The sequence below is a fragment of the Marmota monax genome, unplaced genomic scaffold (assembly GCF_021218885.2).
Source record: "Marmota monax isolate L192 unplaced genomic scaffold, Marmota_monax_Labrador192_F-V1.1 WCK01_AAM20220418_F8-fsc00064, whole genome shotgun sequence".
Classification (NCBI taxonomy): domain Eukaryota; kingdom Metazoa; phylum Chordata; class Mammalia; order Rodentia; family Sciuridae; genus Marmota; species Marmota monax.
Window position 1 is genome coordinate 8,560,345 of NW_026694542.1, and position 14,313 is coordinate 8,574,657.

General features: G+C 53.3%; 2 protein-coding genes and 1 long non-coding RNA gene across 5 annotated transcripts; 2 read left to right on the plus strand and 1 right to left on the minus strand.

Annotated features, from left to right (window-relative positions):
* Window positions 1-446: 446 nt before the first annotated feature.
* Window positions 447-5,520, plus strand: Hoxb9 (homeobox B9). Its single transcript, XM_046420321.2, has 2 exons — window positions 447-1,066; window positions 3,664-5,520. The coding sequence occupies exons 1-2, from the start codon at window positions 550-552 to the stop codon at window positions 3,897-3,899; spliced, it is 753 nt and encodes a 250-aa protein (XP_046276277.1). The 5' UTR covers window positions 447-549; the 3' UTR covers window positions 3,900-5,520.
* Hoxb8 (homeobox B8) lies at window positions 955-13,864 on the plus strand. 3 transcript variants are annotated; one of them, XM_046420322.1, is made up of 5 exons: window positions 8,446-8,480; window positions 9,249-9,327; window positions 11,545-11,771; window positions 12,052-12,523; window positions 13,314-13,864. In XM_046420322.1, exons 4-5 carry the CDS (start codon window positions 12,100-12,102, stop codon window positions 13,619-13,621), a joined length of 732 nt encoding a protein of 243 aa, XP_046276278.1. In that variant the 5' UTR covers window positions 8,446-8,480; window positions 9,249-9,327; window positions 11,545-11,771; window positions 12,052-12,099; the 3' UTR covers window positions 13,622-13,864. The 3 variants fall into 3 exon arrangements, with proteins under 3 accessions (XP_046276279.1, XP_046276278.1, XP_046276281.1); XM_046420325.1 differs by having other exon boundaries at window positions 13,317-13,864; XM_046420323.2 differs by lacking the exons at window positions 8,446-8,480; window positions 9,249-9,327 and adding an exon at window positions 955-1,066.
* On the minus strand, window positions 5,384-9,728 carry LOC131423259 (uncharacterized). Its single transcript, XR_009224575.1, has 2 exons — window positions 7,672-9,728; window positions 5,384-6,823 (listed from the first exon to the last, which is right to left on the minus strand). It is a non-coding gene; the product is annotated as an uncharacterized LOC131423259 (long non-coding RNA).
* Window positions 13,865-14,313: the final 449 nt, after the last annotated feature.

Genomic DNA, 14,313 nt, shown 5'->3' on the forward strand with positions numbered 1-14,313 from the left:
CTCCCTCTCCGACCCGCCTAGGGAGAGGGCTCCACTGCTGCCGTCCCCCTTGCGCGGCAGCCCGCTGCTTGCCTCCGCCTCTCCTCCGCCCCCGCCGCCCCATGTCGAGAATACCCCCCGCCCTTCCTGCAAAGGCGGGAGGAGGCCGGGCGGCCAGCAGCTCAGGCTGGGGTTACGTGGCCGCTGGAGCCCTGACGTGATAGCACATTGCATCAGCATAAAACAATCCATCCTCGATATGGAATGCAGTGCGGACGGATGACAGCGAGAGCGCAGCCCCCTCGCCCGATTGATTTATGTCGGAGCTGACGCTTTATCAGGCAGTCGGAAAAACTTTGACCAATCATTTTGCAAGGAGCGCTGAGCCGGGCTGCTCCACTGTACTTTGTTGGCTGAGAAGTTGAGCGGGGGGTGGGGGTGGGAGGGTGGGGGGTTGGGGGGGTCGCGTCCGAAAGCCCTCACACCGGTCCGGGTGCCACCTCTCCCTGCTTGGGCGCCGCCGCGCGAGCGCTTCCCTTCCCCCTGCGAGCGCCCGGATAATGTCTGAGAATGTCCATTTCTGGGACGCTTAGCAGCTATTATGTCGACTCGATCATAAGTCACGAGAGTGAGGACGCGCCTCCAGCCAAGTTTCCTTCCGGCCAGTACGCGAGCCCGCGGCAGCCGGGCCACGCGGAGCACCTGGAGTTCCCCTCGTGCAGCTTCCAGCCCAAAGCGCCGGTGTTCGGCGCCTCCTGGGCGCCGCTGAGCCCGCACGCGTCCGGAAGCCTGCCGTCTGTCTACCACCCCTACATCCAGCCCCAGGGCGTCCCGCCGGCCGAGAGCAGGTACCTCCGCACCTGGCTGGAGCCCGCGCCTCGCGGCGAAGCTGCCCCGGGGCAGGGCCAGGCGGCGGTGAAGGCGGAGCCGCTGCTGGGCGCGCCTGGGGAGCTGCTCAAACAGGGCACGCCCGAGTACAGTTTGGAAACTTCGGCGGGCAGGGAGGCCGTCCTGTCTAATCAAAGACCCGGCTACGGGGACAATAAAATTTGCGAAGGAAGCGAGGACAAAGAGAGGCCGGATCAAAGTAAGTTATAAAAAGTGAGGAAATACCCAGGCCGAAGGCCAGGCGAGGGGGAGGGGAGGGGAGAGGCAATAAACTGGGACAATGTGAAGGGAAAACGCGGCGATGGCCGGAGAGAGCTCGGGGTGGAGGAAAGATGAAGGAAGGGAAGCAGGAAGGAAGAAGGGAGAGGAAAATGCCGAATGCCCTAGAAGGGAAGACTGAAACTGCTGAGCAACGCCGCCCCCACTGCTCCCAAGTCCTGTGGGGAACTGGGGCTCAGGGATCAACTCGCTGGTCTCTCACCCTCCCTTCCCCCTCTTTCCCCGAGGCCCCGGTTGAAAGCCGGATAAGACCCGCAACAGCCGGGAGAGGAGCTGGAGGAGCTCGGGGCTGATGGCCAGCGAGGCCAACACCCTGCGCCGGCACCGACCGGAGCGTACAGGGCTGCCCCGGACCGCGCGGCTGGCAGAGCTCCCCAGCCACGCGCAGACCGTAAAAGCCGGCCAAGGGGAAGGGGGAGGGGGCTCATTAGGATTTTATTTGCGATGCAACAGCTTGGCGGAGGATTGTTCCTAGCAGATCTCGCGCAGTAGCCGCGCAGGGTCGGCAGCAGGCGCCGGGAGGGGCGGGGGAAGCCCAGGATGCGGTGACTGAGCCCCCTCCCCGGATGCGCCGGCCCCTCCCCGGGAGCCTTCCCTCCGGTGGCCCCCTCCCCTCTTCGGCATCCTCGCTCGGGTTGCCGCTTCCTTTTCTGCGGCTCCCGCTGCTCTCCGCGGGGCTCCTTAGCCCCAGCCAAGGCTATCCGCCTCGCGGGGAGTCGGGGAATCACTTCCGAATTTCGGGGCCCACCGCCAGAGCAGAGAAGGTGACATCCTGAAGAGACCCCAGGGAGAAGAGTGGTGGGGGCAAAGACGGGTGAGGAGAGGCGGAGAACTTTACCCTTCGTGGGGAATTTCTCCTCGCCTCCCTCTCCTCAATAGCACCCCTGTCAGAACCCCAAGTCTGGCTAATTTCCAGAAGGTGCTGCTGGCTGGGAGGAGAGGGTTCTCGAATTTTTTAAGCAGAGAAGGGCAAGTCAATTGAGGGGCTCTTAGCCCCAAACAATAACCTACATGCATGCCGGTGGGTTGAGTCCTCACCTCTTACTCTTTTGGGGGAGTAAGGAGTCGGATTTTTAGTTTCTGTGCACCGCACCAGATCCCACCAATAGAGTGGTCCACTGAACCTTTGGAGCTCCTTGCCTGCAAAAAGTAAAAAGCTGCCCCACTCTCCCCAGGCTCCTGTGGGTCCCACACCTCCAACCAGCCAGGTCGAATCATAAGAGCTGGCATTTGGGGAAACAGCTCTTCCCAAACCCTCCCTTACATACCCAGACACCACCGCCCCATACCCCCAAACTGCCTGGAAAGCCCATTATTGCAAGGCGGCCATTTGGCTAGGATCAATTATTAACAGTTTTTTTCCCTCTTTCATATTTAATGCGGCTGTGGGTCCCATCCCAGACAAGCACATTAAGAAAATAGTGCTGCAAATTGGTAAGACATGGTACTTAGTGTAGGATGAACTGAATATATTTTTTAAATTCAATGCTTTTCATTTGGGGAGAAGGAAGCTGGGAGAGGGTGGATATTATTTTTAATTAGTTCAGCTTTATTTGGCAACTTTTCTGAGTTCTAGGGTCTGGGGAAAGATAGTAAGGAGAAAAAGAACCCTGTATATATTTTTGTTTCCTCTTTTTGCCCTTCTTTAACTCAGTTTATCTGCCCCCTTTATCTGTCCCCTTCCACATATACAGGACCAATTAAAAGGCTAGATTGCTGTGAAGGGCTCTCTGTTACCCCTACCTTATCTCTGGCTCTCCACCTTGGGACTGGAGCAATTTTGCTCCCCAGTTTCCCTGAACTTGTGTTAACCAAACTGCAAGCTGAGCAGCAGAAAAGAAGAGGCTATTGCAGCCATAAGTAATCTGTGAGCCCTGGTGCTTCCCTGTCCAGAGGCTGGAGTTGATAAATGGTTGCAATTGGGTTGCTCATGAATTGGAGTGTGCTGAATGTTTGCGGCTCTAAGTGTGGACCCATATTTGTGGTGTGTGGTGGCAGGGAGGGGGAATATCTATGTAGCTACACATGCCTGCTGCCATGTGGCCTAGAGATGCAAGCTCTCTCATGATCAAGGCAGGGTGTACTAGGAGATCTCTTGGATATGACTGAAGAGAAGCCATTCTCCCTCTCCCAATTCCTCATCTCTCCTCTCAGACCTAGAGCCAGGGATCCTTCAGGTTGACCTCACCTAGCCATTCTAGTGTGCTGATGGTGGGGCTCCAGACATGCTGGGCTCTGACCTGAGTCCTACCAGTTTGGATCCAAGTGGAAATAGATTGAGAGAACTTGAGGCATTCTTGAAGCTCTGAAAGTATGTGAGGAAGCCTAGGCACAAGTTTGGCCTCATCCTTTCTAAAGTGTCTATAGTGGCTGCTGGCCCATTTCTGGGACCTTGTCTGGAAGGCCCAGGTGTTCTTCTCCAATGTCAGATGGAGAGAGGAGACCAAGGGTGCCCCTCTTGGTCTGGGGCCCTTCACCCCCTTCCTTCCTTTGATTCTATCCCTGCTTCTCTTTCAGCCAACCCCTCTGCCAACTGGCTGCACGCCCGCTCTTCCCGGAAAAAGCGCTGTCCCTACACCAAATACCAGACGCTGGAGCTAGAGAAGGAGTTTCTGTTCAATATGTACCTCACCAGGGACCGCAGGCACGAAGTGGCCAGACTCCTCAATCTGAGTGAGAGACAAGTCAAAATCTGGTTTCAGAACCGGCGGATGAAAATGAAGAAAATGAATAAGGAGCAGGGCAAGGAGTAAAGATCACCCCTGCCCTTCCCAGCCTTTCCCAGCCCTTCCCCATCTCGCTCTTATTTATGTGATGGCTGCAAAGCCAGTGCTGTCTGAGATGTATTCAAGTGAATGGGGAAGGGCTTCCTCTCCACAATCCCTCAACTGCACCTAGAGCCTGCCTCCTTTCCTTTGCCCATACCTGTCCCTCCCTTCTTCCTGGATGTCAGAAGAAAGTTTTGTTAAGTTAGAAGATAGAAGTAGTTGGTTCCTAAGAAAGAGATGGGCCACCAGGAAAGAGAGATGCTAGTCAAACTCCTAGAATCCCCTGTAATTTTTCTGAGAAGTCCTAACCCCTCACTTCCAGTCCGCCTTTTCCTTCTCTGCACCTATGCAGAAGTCACCCAGGGACACGCCAACTGCACACAGCCTAGCAGACGCCCACAGGCATAAAGTTTGGAGTTCACAGTAAATTGGTGAAATTAAGTCAAATGAAATGACACTCTAAGTGCAAACATTACACACCAAATCTGGCAGAACAGCTCTCAAATCATCAGGCAAGCTTGGGTTTCTACCCCAGATACAAATACATACCAGGAAGATGTCTAGAGACAGAAGCCTGAGCGAGGTGCTGCAGCCCAAAGTCTCAGCATCCCAATACCATCCCACATGGAATTGCCAACTATACCCCAGGACACGCCTGTGGCAGATGGGGACAACCTAGTCCCCAAGGTGGTAGGCTAGAAAGGGCAAGAAAAGGCAGTTAAGTGGTTTTATGAAGTTATCTTAGATGGAGCCCCTTCCATATACATTTTGTTGCAGGAAATGTTAATTCTGCATGATGTTTTCCTCACCTTCCAACAAAAGAAGGTCAAACTGTGGGTTGTAGAGCCTTGATAATGTCCTCCCCCATTCATCTGTGCCCCACTTGACAGAGACTATAGCTTTTCTTGCTCTGCACAGCCCCTGCATTCTTCTGCATCCCCTTCAGCTCTGAAATCAACTCTGTTCAGCTAAATCCACCTTGCACCAGGGAGTCAAGCTGCCCCTTCTAGAACACTCCCTCAACCCTTCACCCCCCCTTCCCATGTCAACCCCATTGTAGACAGGAAGGCCAGGTTTGGAGAGTCGGATTGAGAATTTATTGTGAATCGACTTCCCAGCTTTCTTCTGGAGTAAGCTATAGGGGACAGGGAGGAGCTATGGCCCCAGGGCACTGAGCTGTCGCATCTCTCTTCATCCTACTGGGTTTCCTGACACACAAGGAAGAACCGTTAGACTGCCCACTCCAGCACTGGGCTTCATTTCCCACTGCACCAGCCTGGGTGGTGATTTGCTCTGTGTGGCTGGTTCTGTGCATCCTTCTGGGGAACAGTTCCCGCGTGCAAAGGAAAGAGGCAAAATCTCAACTAAGCATCAGGCGAAGCTCACTCTCTGCTTCCTCTCCCCTACCCGGCTTGCCCACTACTCAATCCCCTCAATTCCAGGACTCTTGCTTCTGCTTCTCCTGACCCTGCAAGGGGGCATTCCAGTAGATTTTTTTTTTTTTGCATTGTTGTGGCTGTTGTGAAATTGTGCTTGTGTTTTGTGATTTCTTTGGGGGATATTGTCTTGACTGTTTTAAGTTGTTGCTTATATGGGAGGGTTGTGGGTGGGAGTGGGGAGGGCAGGGGGCCTAGAGCTCTAATTGTTTGTTTTGGAAGAAAAAAGAAAAAGAACAAAAAATATATATCACTCTAGAAAATAAATCTCTCCTGAGTCTCATTCTGTGTTGGCTGTCGTCTACCATAGGTAGAAATCTCAGTTGCTAAAAGCATAGCTTGGGAAAAAAGATTGCTGTGTTCCCTAAGTTTCTTCTTAGACCCTACAGACCTCTGGGCACTCACTGGTGGAGCTGACAGCTAGCTGATTACTACCCAAGGTGTTTAAATTGAGTAAGAGCCATTCAACAGGAGCACTAGGAGACTGGAAGAGGAAGAAAAGAAATATCTGTGGTTTGGAGAGGGGACTGGGTCTTCCTAGAGCAGGGGGTCTTCCACCAGACAGTTGCTCTGGAGACCTCTCCACTGTCTGGAGAGCAAGAGGGAAGGCAAGGCCTGCTCTATAACTCCTGGAAGAGGCTCTTCTCTCAGGCAACTGAGATCACCACTTTGGCTTGGGCACTTTAAAATACCATGCAAGGGAGGAAGGCAATACCCTCTCTGCTATTCCCTGCAGCAGAGTAGACTGGTCTAGACAGGTTCCAGGCTTGAGAACTTATTTGAGCAGCCACATAGGGTTCTTTGCACCCCCCACCACCACCCGGGTTTTTAGAGCCATGGAATAGCAGCCTTGTTCTGAGGCTCGCTGGTTGGGTAGGGGCTGAATGTGGAATACAAATGTCTCCGTTGGAAAAAAAAAAAAGAATTATCTTCCCAAACAGACCCCAGAATTAAGCTTGGTTTCAAGAGGCCCTTTCTGGGCCTCTCAGACTGCAGTGTCCCAGTCAGGGCTCTTTACAAACATCCCATTTTGGGGGATCCCTGCCTTTCTTCTCCAAGCCTTAGGATTCCACTGCTGTGGGGCCGGCGCTCCCGGGCTGGGCTGCCTCCTGCTGGAGCTTTTCACAGGCCCACCCCTGCCACACTGCAACCCGCGGAGACCCTGTGGATTGGGGTAGAGGAGGAGACAAAGACTGGCCCCAGTGAAGAGAGCCTGCAAAATGCCAGGCCTACCCCTCTCTAACGAAAGGATGAAGTGATCCTCTTAGAGAGGCAGAGATAGCGAGGTTCCCTTACGCCTTCCGAGGAGGGTTCCGTTAGGGATGGAAATGAATCTGGCTTTATAGCTGGTGTAGACTAGGTTGCCTGGCCATCCTAGGCTCCGTTGGCTCAGCCGGCGCTGAGATTGAGCCAAGGAGTCAGCTTGTTTCTTCAAAGGAAACGCAAAAGGCGAGGCTGGAGCCGATCGGAGTGCTGCAGGAAAAGGGGGCAAGGGAGCCTGGAGTGGCCTCGGGCGGCAGCTCCTGGGTCCCCAGCCCGGTGGCTTCTTTCAAGACAAACAAAGGCGAAGATGAGCATGGTAGTAAGCCGGAGATGAGGAAATCAGTTGTCATAAAAGAGAAATTCAGAGAGGGAGACCGAGAGAGTGCGAGGCAGAGAAAAGCCGGGAGAGGAATTCAATGCCGTGTGCGCAGCAATAAAAGAATATGACCGCTATAAAAGTTTATAGCGTATAAATTTCTGAAGGTTAAGAAACTAAACAGCAGCAAAGCAAACAGTGAGGGGAAACTTTCCGGAGCTGAGAAAGCCGCAGCTGGGCCTGGGCTCCCTGCCTGGCGGGGAAGGGGAATTGGTGGGCCCCCTCTCCAGCAGCCCCCACCCTCAGTCGCCCAGGACTCCAGGTTTGGGACTTTCGGGGAAGCCCACCCCCGAGACATAGAGGGGAGAAAAGAGAAGGAGAGTAACATTTTGTTGTTGAAAATGCTTCATAGATTGCAATTTGGACTCTTGTCTTTGTTCTTCACACCCTCCCCCCCCCAGAATCAGGCGTCTTAAGCAAGAAGGCCCTGCACACACACTCGCCCTCGTGCTCACGCACGCGCGCGCGCGCGCGCGCGCACACACCCACCCACCCACACACACCCCACACAGGTCTGGCAAGGCCAGACGTCTGGGCGAGAGGGCAGCCTCTTGATCCTTTTACAGTCCTATCCCCTCCTCTCAGGCCTCTTCTCCCCCCACAAATAGCCCAATTGTTACTCGTCTGAATTTGAAACAATAGTGTGGGGGCTGAAAAGTGCTTGACTCCCCCTTTTACGGACCATAAAGGCGCACTGCTTGGCGGTCTTCTGTAGAAGGGGCTGGTTGCAGGCGGGGGGCGCTGAAAGTAGAAAGAAAAAAGCTTATAACTTCCTTTTTTCTTCCTCCCGTGTTTTTTATTCTTTTACTTTATCTGCACAATTTCATGAACCGTTTCGTGATTCCAATGACTTTTCTCTAGCCCGCTCTTTCCCTCCCCCTTTTCTATTAATAATGAAAGTTTCTCTCGCTTGTCACCGTGGTGGCTGGCTCTCAGAGAACCTGGCAGAACCAGTGGTGGGAACCTTTTTGCAAAGCTGCCGCTAGATGGCACCCTTGCTCCACGTGAAAATTTCTGGTGCGGCGCCTACCGACTCTGGTTTATTCCAACACCGCACCTTGTTCGGGTCTCAATCTATGAACTGAGCGCTACCAAAAGTCATGAATAATTTGCACGTAATAAAAATATAGGGTTCGTTATGGTATTTCCACCCCATTTTATAGATTTCAGATATAGTAGTGTTCCCCTCCCCTCAAATGGTCAATTTTCTGAATTTCCCTCATGGGGGCTCAGTGTTTCTCGCCCAGTGGCTCTGTTCGGTTGGGCAACAAATGCGTAAAAACGGGGAATAAGAGTAATAATAGGAATAATGGGTCCAAATCAAAGAGAATTGACTTGGGAAAATGACATTTTCCGTCCAGGGGAGCAAGCGGAATGTCGACGGATGCGGGTGATCAGGTCAGGTGAGAGGGACAAACCGGCAGAAGAGGGACGGATGGAAAGGAAGCTGCCAGGAGGAGGGCTGCCCACACTGGCTGGAGAGGGAACCTGGTGAGCCAGTCCAGAGAAGGGGCAGTTTGGGGAGGAATGCAGTCTTGGCTTTTATGGGGATTCAGAGGTTCCCCAAGCGGTTGGGCCCCCGGGGTCGCTCCGCTGGAGCTCAGGCTCCAGAGCCTTTGTACCAGTCCGGGTCTGGGCTGGGCGCGCGCCTGGCGACCCAGGCGCGGGGTATGAGTTCCCCAGGGCGGCGGGTGCGGGAAGGTTCGGATATCTCCTCTGGATGCTCCACACTCCCCGTATTGATCGGGGTCGGGGGTCGGGAAAAGAGCGTTTTCGGGATAGCTGTGGGCGCAGGCACTGCGGCAGGGGGCAGGAGCTCGGTTCCCTCCCGCGTTCCGCGGCTTCCAGGTGAGAGCTGTGGCTCCCGCGCGCGGGGGGATCCAGCTCTGCTGCCCCCCTGCCCAGGCAAACCTTAGGGGCGCCGGTCTTTATGTAATTTAGCAGATGAAGGCCTGGACTCAAGCACTTTTCGTTCTGGCATCAGCGCTGTATCTGCCCACAGCACCTTCAAATCCAAATTTCCAAATTCCTCCCGAAGCCGCCAGATCCCTGCCTCCCCTCGGATAAACCTGCAGGAGAAATAGATAACCAACCCCGCAAAATTACCCCAGCCTCTTTTTTTTTTCCTCCCCAGAACCGGGTGCAAAGAGAAAAGTGGAGTTTCTTCTCAACTTGAGCTTCACAAATAAATCTATGCTCCATTGGGTGTTTATAAATTATCTTCTCTCTTTTTCTTGTTTTGTTTTTTTCTTATAATAGAAACATTTTCCTTCCGTCAGAAATTTCTGGCACGGTGTAGGGATGATTTAGAACAAGCCATTGAATTTCTACCTCCCTGGTAAGTCCTCAAATCATGACCATAAAATCCCCCGCACTTGATAAAAATGTTCGCTCCCTCAACAACTTGACTCTGCCTTCTGCTGCCTTACCGCCCCCTCAGCCTCCCGAAAATTCCAGATCCTCTTCCAGTCCCTTCTCTCCTCTTTTTCTTCTCTCTCCCTTCTCCCCTTTTGCTCTTCTCCCATTCTCTGGATTCACTTTTGAAAAACTGGGTGACCCCAGTGGTAACTTTCCTTCAGAAAAGGTGCTAGTTTCATTTTTATAAAGATTGGGATCCCCAAAAGGTCTCTAAAAGCAAATCACTCTTTCCTGAATAACAATGGATTGTATGTATTTGTCAGGCCACTTCTGCCTTTGCTTTCAGAATTTTTTTCTCTTTCTCTTTCCTTCCTTTCTTTTCCTTCCCCTATCAGACACCTCAGGAAACCATTGATTCTGACAGACAGGGGCCTTCTAAAGTCTGGGTACCACCACAGCTAGGCCAGGTATGTAGGGAGGCAGTGGGTCTGAGAGTGTGGCACACCATCAGCTTGGTTCTGCATTCTGGGTTTCAAGGCTCAGGTGCCCAGATCTGCAGGGAGGACAGGTTTAACTACAGGCTGCCCAAGGGACAAAGAGAGAAGATGGAAACCTCAGTGGTCTTGCTCTATCCCACTTCCCTCCACTCCAAGGTCAGTGGGGGTAGTGATAGTAACTCAAAGGGCCATGAGGATCCTGAGGAATAATAAGTGCTTCTCCAGAGCAAATATCTTACAGCCACTGCCTGGGGCAGTGGAGGGCATAGAACAATAGTAACCAAGACCAGTCACCAGGGTTTGGGTGGCTAGCATCAGCCTCCATTGCCTTTCCCTCTTTTGGTGGGTTGATGGGATTGACTTCCTCTCAAGGGAAGGTCACATAGAAGGTGTGAGGGATTGGCCCAGGAAGGTTGGATGCCCATTGGGATTGGTTACTAGGTTCCAAGGCCTAGTCGCAGGTGTGGGGCAGCCCTGTGAGGTGCCACCCCTTTGGTGGTATCAGGACCCTTTCCCCTCATTTTGTCTTCCCTGCAAAGAGCTGACTGGGCAAAAGTGCCTTCAGGAGACCCCTTTCTGCCCTAGCATTCCCCCAACAAGTAGATTGCAAAACTGCAGAATTAGCAGTTGCAGGGTGAACTTTGCTCTGGGCTTCACCACTGCCCATTAACCAGAAAGTTTCTACTATCAGTCCCTTTCCAAGACCTTCCAGACTCCTCCACAGAAAATCCTTTCTTGTTTGTTTAATGAGGGAAAGTTCTGCGAGTGGCCTGGGTGTGGCAGAGAGGGGGACAAGTTTGGGGTCTCCAGAGAGCTGGTGGGGGCAGGTGCCTATCACGGCTGAAGAGGTGAAAGTCTAGGAAAAGTCAACCGTTTGCACCGAAAAAAAGAAAAAGAAAAAAAAAAAAACACCATAATCGTTCTCATTTCGGCTTCGTCACCCCCACCGTGCTGCAGTCGGGCGGCGGGGGCGATCGAAGCTGCAGTTTTATAGCTGTAGAGGAAAGAACTCGTAAAATGCTAACAGCTTTTATGCGCTGCGGCATAAACAACAACAGACTCCGGCTTTATTGCGTTTTATAGTTTGTTAAAGAGTTTACAGCCGTTTTTTGGGGGCCGGTAACCCAGCCAATTCCCTCCACACGATAGTTAAACCTTTATCAATAATAAGGAAATTGATCATTAAAGCTTTAAATATGACTACCTCGTTTGTTTGAAAATATGTTTAGGAGAGGAAGCTGTATGATTTGATAACTTGTATTAAAATACCAATTACATTTATAGGACCTTTTAAAACTCGGCGCAATTAAACCGTGTTCTTTTACATTTTTCCGAAGCGACCCTGACATTTAGAAAGACTCCAATTGCCTCGTTAAAATCGCGAAATTAACAGCGTGCCTACGCCTGGCGCGTTGTGTGTGTGTGTGTGTGTGTGTGTGTGTGTGTGTGGTTTTTTCCGTGACTCCCCCACATCAGTCTTTGGGGGTGGTCTGCGAAGGTATTTGATTTGTTGTGAGGCGAGAGATATCTCATTAATGTAGGTAGTTAAACAGATTTAATCCGTATTCATTCTCTCACCCCCTCTCCCTCTCCCCCTCTCTCTCCCCCTCTCCCCTCTCTCTCCCTGGGTGTTTTTTTTTTCTTCCCCTCCTTTTTTTTTTTTCGCTCTCTCCTCACTCCCTGGCGCTCTCTCGCTCTAGCTCTCTCTCTCGCTCGCTCTCTCTCGCTCTCACCCTCGCTCTGCGTTCTGTCCGGGAGGAGTACGGAGAAGCCAATAGGATGCGGGGTCTCTAATGGATGCAAATGATCATGAAAAGACAGTGCAAAATATGAAACAACTCATTTGCAGGGAAGTAAATCACCGAAAACTGTTTATGAACTGGCATCCCTCCTTCGAAATGTAAAGCGAGGACCTCTTTAAGTGGCGGTATATTTTTGTTTGGGGGGTGGGGGGTGGGGGGAGGGCGAGCGAGCCGCGGCTGCCGTGCAAGCTTAGACTTTTGGAGGCTTCTCTGTCCTTTTCTATTCCTGGAAATCACAAAAAGTGTGGCGGCTTCCAGATCTTCTTCGCCTTTTCTTTCTTTTCTTTTTTTTCCTCCTCCCTTTCCCTCTCCTTTCCTGGCGAGGGTGACTAGGAGCCGGCGAATCCGCGTTTTTTTCTCTCTCTCTCTCCCTCCCTTTCCCCCTCCCCACCCCCTCCCCACCAGCCCCCAACTACAGCCTCCGCCGCCGCCGCCGCCTCAAAATTCAATAAAATGAGCTCTTATTTCGTCAACTCACTGTTCTCCAAATACAAAACCGGGGAGTCCCTGCGCCCCAATTATTATGACTGCGGCTTCGCCCAGGACCTGGGCGGCCGACCCACCGTGGTGTACGGTCCCAGCAGCGGCGGCAGCTTCCAGCACCCGTCGCAAATCCAGGAGTTCTACCACGGGCCATCGTCGCTGTCCACGGCTCCCTACCAGCAGAACCCGTGCGCCGTGGCATGCCACGGGGACCCGGGCAACTTCTACGGCTACGACCCGCTGCAGCGCCAGAGCCTATTCGGTGCGCAAGATCCAGACCTGGTGCAGTACGCAGACTGCAAGCTCGCCGCCGCCAGCGGCCTGGGAGAGGAGGCCGAGGGCTCGGAGCAGAGCCCGTCGCCCACACAGCTCTTCCCCTGGATGCGCCCGCAAGGTGAGCTCCCGTAGGGGCTGGCCAGGGCAGGAAGGGGCCGGGAGGGCCCAGGGCCGGTCAGGGGGCTGGGCAGGCCAGGGGAGCATTTCCTCCAGCTCTTGCAAGACTTGTCGGCTCTATTCCAATTTCCTACGCCTCTTTCTTTTTCTCTCTCTCTCTTTCTTCCTTCCTTCCTTTCTTCCCTTTTTGTTTCCTTTGAAGGGGGGTCGCTAAGCGACATTTCCTGAAGCCATAAACCCCTCACCCTACTTTACTTTTCTTCTTCTTCCCCTCCTTTTTCCCCCTTTTACTGTTTTATTGGGGGGTAGTGCAGAAAAGGGTGGTGGGAGTGGGGGCGCTCTCAACTTTTGCACTTCTCAATTGCTTTATAGTTTAATTACCCTGAAGAAACTTTTCTTCTGGGGCAGAGGCTCTGGGGGCTTTTCAAGGTGGGTCCATTAGTCCCCACCACAGCTTTTTTATTTTTATCCCCCCTTCACATCCTTCCTTCTAAACTTTATGGTACTTTTAATAGATTTCAACCACCCCCCACCCAACTCTGGGGCTGGCTATTAGAGGAGGGGGCTCCCCTTTTCTGACTCCCTTAGATTCAGTGGTGTCTAATTCTCCTCGCCCCCCCCCACGGCTGCCTCCATGCTCACCCCCCACCCCGCCCGGGGTAGAAGGTCCCCTGCTCTTATTATACTGCTCTACTAGGCTGATTCACGAATCTTCCAACCTTCTCTGCCTCTGCCCCCTCCCCCACTCTCCCCTCCCCTCCCCTCCGTCTCGCCCTTTCCCCCATTCCCAGCAGCCGCCGGACGCAGGCGAGGCCGACAGACCTACAGCCGCTACCAGACCCTGGAGCTGGAGAAGGAGTTCCTATTTAATCCCTATCTGACTCGCAAGAGGCGGATCGAGGTATCGCATGCGCTGGGACTGACAGAGAGACAGGTCAAAATCTGGTTCCAGAACAGGAGGATGAAGTGGAAAAAGGAGAATAACAAAGACAAGTTCCCCAGCAGCAAATGCGAGCAGGAGGAGCTGGAGAAACAGAAGCTGGAGAGGGCCCCAGAGGCGGCGGACGAGGGCGACGCGCAGAAGGGTGACAAGAAATAGGCTCCAGCTGGGACTACCAGGGCCGCGGCCACCCGCAAGTCCGCGGGTCTCCCCACGCCGCCGCCGCCGCCGCCCGCCCGCCCCCGCCTCAGAGAGCTCTGGCCCTGCGAGCGGGGCCAGGAGCCAGGCCTCCCACCGCAGCGTCCCCTGCCGCGCCAGTCCCCGCTAGTGGTAGTATCTCGTAATAGCTTCTGTGTGTGAGCTACCGTGGATCTCCTTCCCTTCTCTTGAGGGGCCGGGGGGGGGGGGGGGGGAAAGAAAAGGATTTTAAGCAAGGACTCCCTCGCCCTGCGAGGGTGAGCGGCCGTGGCCCGACTGAACCCCCACACCCCCGCCCCGTGTAAAAAGCCTCCTTGTGCAATGGTCTTTATTTCCTTTGAACGTGCTTCTTTGTAATGACCGAAGGTACTGATTTCTGCTAAGTTCTCCCAACAACATGAAACTGCCTATTCACGCCGTAATTCTTTCTGTCTCCCTCTCTCTCTGTCTCTCTCTCTCTCTCTCTTTCTCTCTCCCTCTCTCGCCGCGTCCTCATTTCCCCTCCCAACCCCTCTCTCCCTGCTGCCCTGCCTAGCTCGCTGGCTTTCTCTCTTGCTTCTCTCTTTTCCTCCCCACCCCCTTTGGTTTGACAATTTTGTCTTAAGTGTTTCTCAAAAGAGATTACTTTAGTTAGCATGCGCGCTGTGGGCAAT

Coding starts and splice junctions, on each gene's coding strand:
- Hoxb8 (XM_046420323.2), top strand. CDS start 12,100: ATGAGCTCTTATTTCGTCAACTCACTGTTCTCCAAATACAAAACCGGG. Junction 12,524..13,313: donor CCCCTGGATGCGCCCGCAAG/GTGAGCTCCCGT, acceptor CCCCATTCCCAG/CAGCCGCCGGACGCAGGCGA.
- Hoxb9 (XM_046420321.2), top strand. CDS start 550: ATGTCCATTTCTGGGACGCTTAGCAGCTATTATGTCGACTCGATCATA. Junction 1,067..3,663: donor CAAAGAGAGGCCGGATCAAA/GTAAGTTATAAA, acceptor CTTCTCTTTCAG/CCAACCCCTCTGCCAACTGG.